Raw genomic sequence first — 2,161 nt, forward strand, 5'->3', positions numbered from 1 at the left:
CTTCGACTACAACGTGCCCGAGAATCACGCCGGAAAGATCGATGGGCTCGTCGTGTAACTGCACGTACTAGATCTGTAGACATGTACAAAGATATTAGTACTATGTTATTAGGAGTACTTTATAATAAAGGAATCCAAGTGATTTCAGTTTTCTTGCTTGTTCGCATTCTTCTACGCTTGGATATGTTAATTCATCTCTAGTTCCTTGACCACATGAACCCTCAAGAACTTAACTACACTAGTGGCTGATGCCCGCCTCGGCACGCCCCACCGCTTACAGAGTAGCGACACAGAAGAAGACGTAGGCTGTTTAGGTATACAAACGGCTTCGGCGTAGCCGTATCTATATCTGTACCTAATATTAAAGAACGGAGTCTTTCATAATTCTTCATAAGTCATGCCTTTATATCCGTTGACTTTCTATCAACTACAAACATTAATGGCTGAGATTTAAAAGATAAGGTTTTTTCTATACCCATTAGTCAAGGAAGAACAAGTTGGAATCTTTTTTTTTTCTGACTCACCATGTTGGAATCCTTTTTCAATTCAAGATCGGCAATGTGTATCCCAACGTGTTCAATCCAAACAAACTTGACCGGAACACACTTATACATATACAAAGCCCCTGTTATACCCAGCCGATCCATCTTTGTCACAGCGGCAGCCCGCCATGCTTGTCGTTGGAGACGCAGGGCTTCCACCCGCTCGACGAGGCAGAAGCCGTTTGAGCTCGGAAAGAGAACGGACACAGAGGAGCTCACCACAAACAGAATAATACAGACAACAGCAGTGGAGGAGAGCGGATAGGCCCGGGAGGAACGCGTGGTTCTGTGCCTGTACGTGAACATAAATGTGCTAATGATCACACACCTGAGACCTTGAGACCCATAAAAACATGATTGGACAGAGTATCTCTCCTCTACTCCTGATGCTCCCTCACTAGCACTGGCCATGTCCTGGCCAGCTTATAACATATGTGTCTGTATCCGCTTATGCGTCTTCTTCATGTCTAGGCAGCGCTCACATTAGGCTCCACTAGGTCCTTGGTCTGGACAACGACGATCGTCGATCAAGTCTACTCGGCTATGGCTATGGTAATACTATGAAAATTTACTGCACAAATTATAATGCATTACTTAATTAATTGGGTTTATCTATGTCTCAGTCGACTGAGACTTGGCGAAGTCTCAGTCTGACATCAACACGTATAAAATTACTGATCCTCACGTATGTAGTACTACAGCATCATTTAGTATTTGGGCTGGTGCGTGACTAGTTTGCTATTTGGGCTGCATCTGTTCTCGCTGGGTTTTATTCTTAGCTTGTCTTCTCTTTTTGTTGGGCTGGCTCCCTTACTTGGGCTTTGTTTTTTTTCTACAACAGCAAAATATACTAGTAAAAGATATATAAAATAGTTCCATGCCACAAAAAAAAAGTACTATGTTGCCCATGCATTTCTGTATTAAAACCATTAAGCTACGCGTGAATGGCGGCCAACCAGCTATGCCACGTGGCGCAAGCTGGTTGGCCGCGGTGAAAAAGCTTTTGAATATTATTTTTAGATGGAGGTGAGATTTTTTTTATATATTTAGATGGACGTGATAACCCCATATATATTTTTATAATGGAGGGCTACACAAAGTGGCGCTCGCTGGTAGGCTGTGTTGGTGATTTTTCCTTCTTTTTCCTTCTTTTTTTAGATGGACGTGAGGATTTTTTTAAATATTTTCTAGATGGATGAGGACTACATGTATATTTCTAATTGAAAACATGTGCACAACTTCTTCTCAAGCGGCACCACCGGGTGGCGCCCCAACCACTAGTAAATAAAATAATGATACGATTGTTGACCCCACCCTAGTGGTAGATAAGCAATTGCGCACCCCCATAAAACACCACAGAGTTGCAGTACGGACGCCACTTGCAGTTGTGGCCAAACATGTAGTTGCAGTCGAGGGCTATGATTGTAGTTGCATGCCTAGTGTCACACATGCAACTATCACCTCTTTCACCGCCCTATGATAAAACAAAGGTCACTTGCAGTCGGATGGGTAGACATGCAATTGCAATCGCGGGTCACACTCGCAGTTGCATGCCTAGTATCAGACATGCAGTTGCCCCCCTTCCACGACAAAAACAAAGGTTAGTTGCAGTCGGGTGG

At 43.5% G+C, this 2,161-nt stretch overlaps 1 protein-coding gene across 1 annotated transcript in view; it reads left to right on the top strand.

Annotated features, from left to right (window-relative positions):
- Positions 1-249, top strand: part of LOC119333036 (probable CCR4-associated factor 1 homolog 11) — a 1,294-nt gene extending 1,045 nt beyond the window's left edge. Inside the window, exon 2 of the mRNA XM_037606076.1 lies at positions 202-249. Coding sequence (XP_037461973.1) covers positions 202-249 — 48 coding nt within the window. The remainder of the gene's footprint in view (positions 1-201) is intronic.
- The last annotated feature ends 1,912 nt before the right edge of the window (positions 250-2,161 follow it).

This window comes from Triticum dicoccoides, chromosome 7A, assembly GCF_002162155.2.
Source record: "Triticum dicoccoides isolate Atlit2015 ecotype Zavitan chromosome 7A, WEW_v2.0, whole genome shotgun sequence".
Classification (NCBI taxonomy): Eukaryota; Viridiplantae; Streptophyta; class Magnoliopsida; order Poales; family Poaceae; genus Triticum; species Triticum dicoccoides.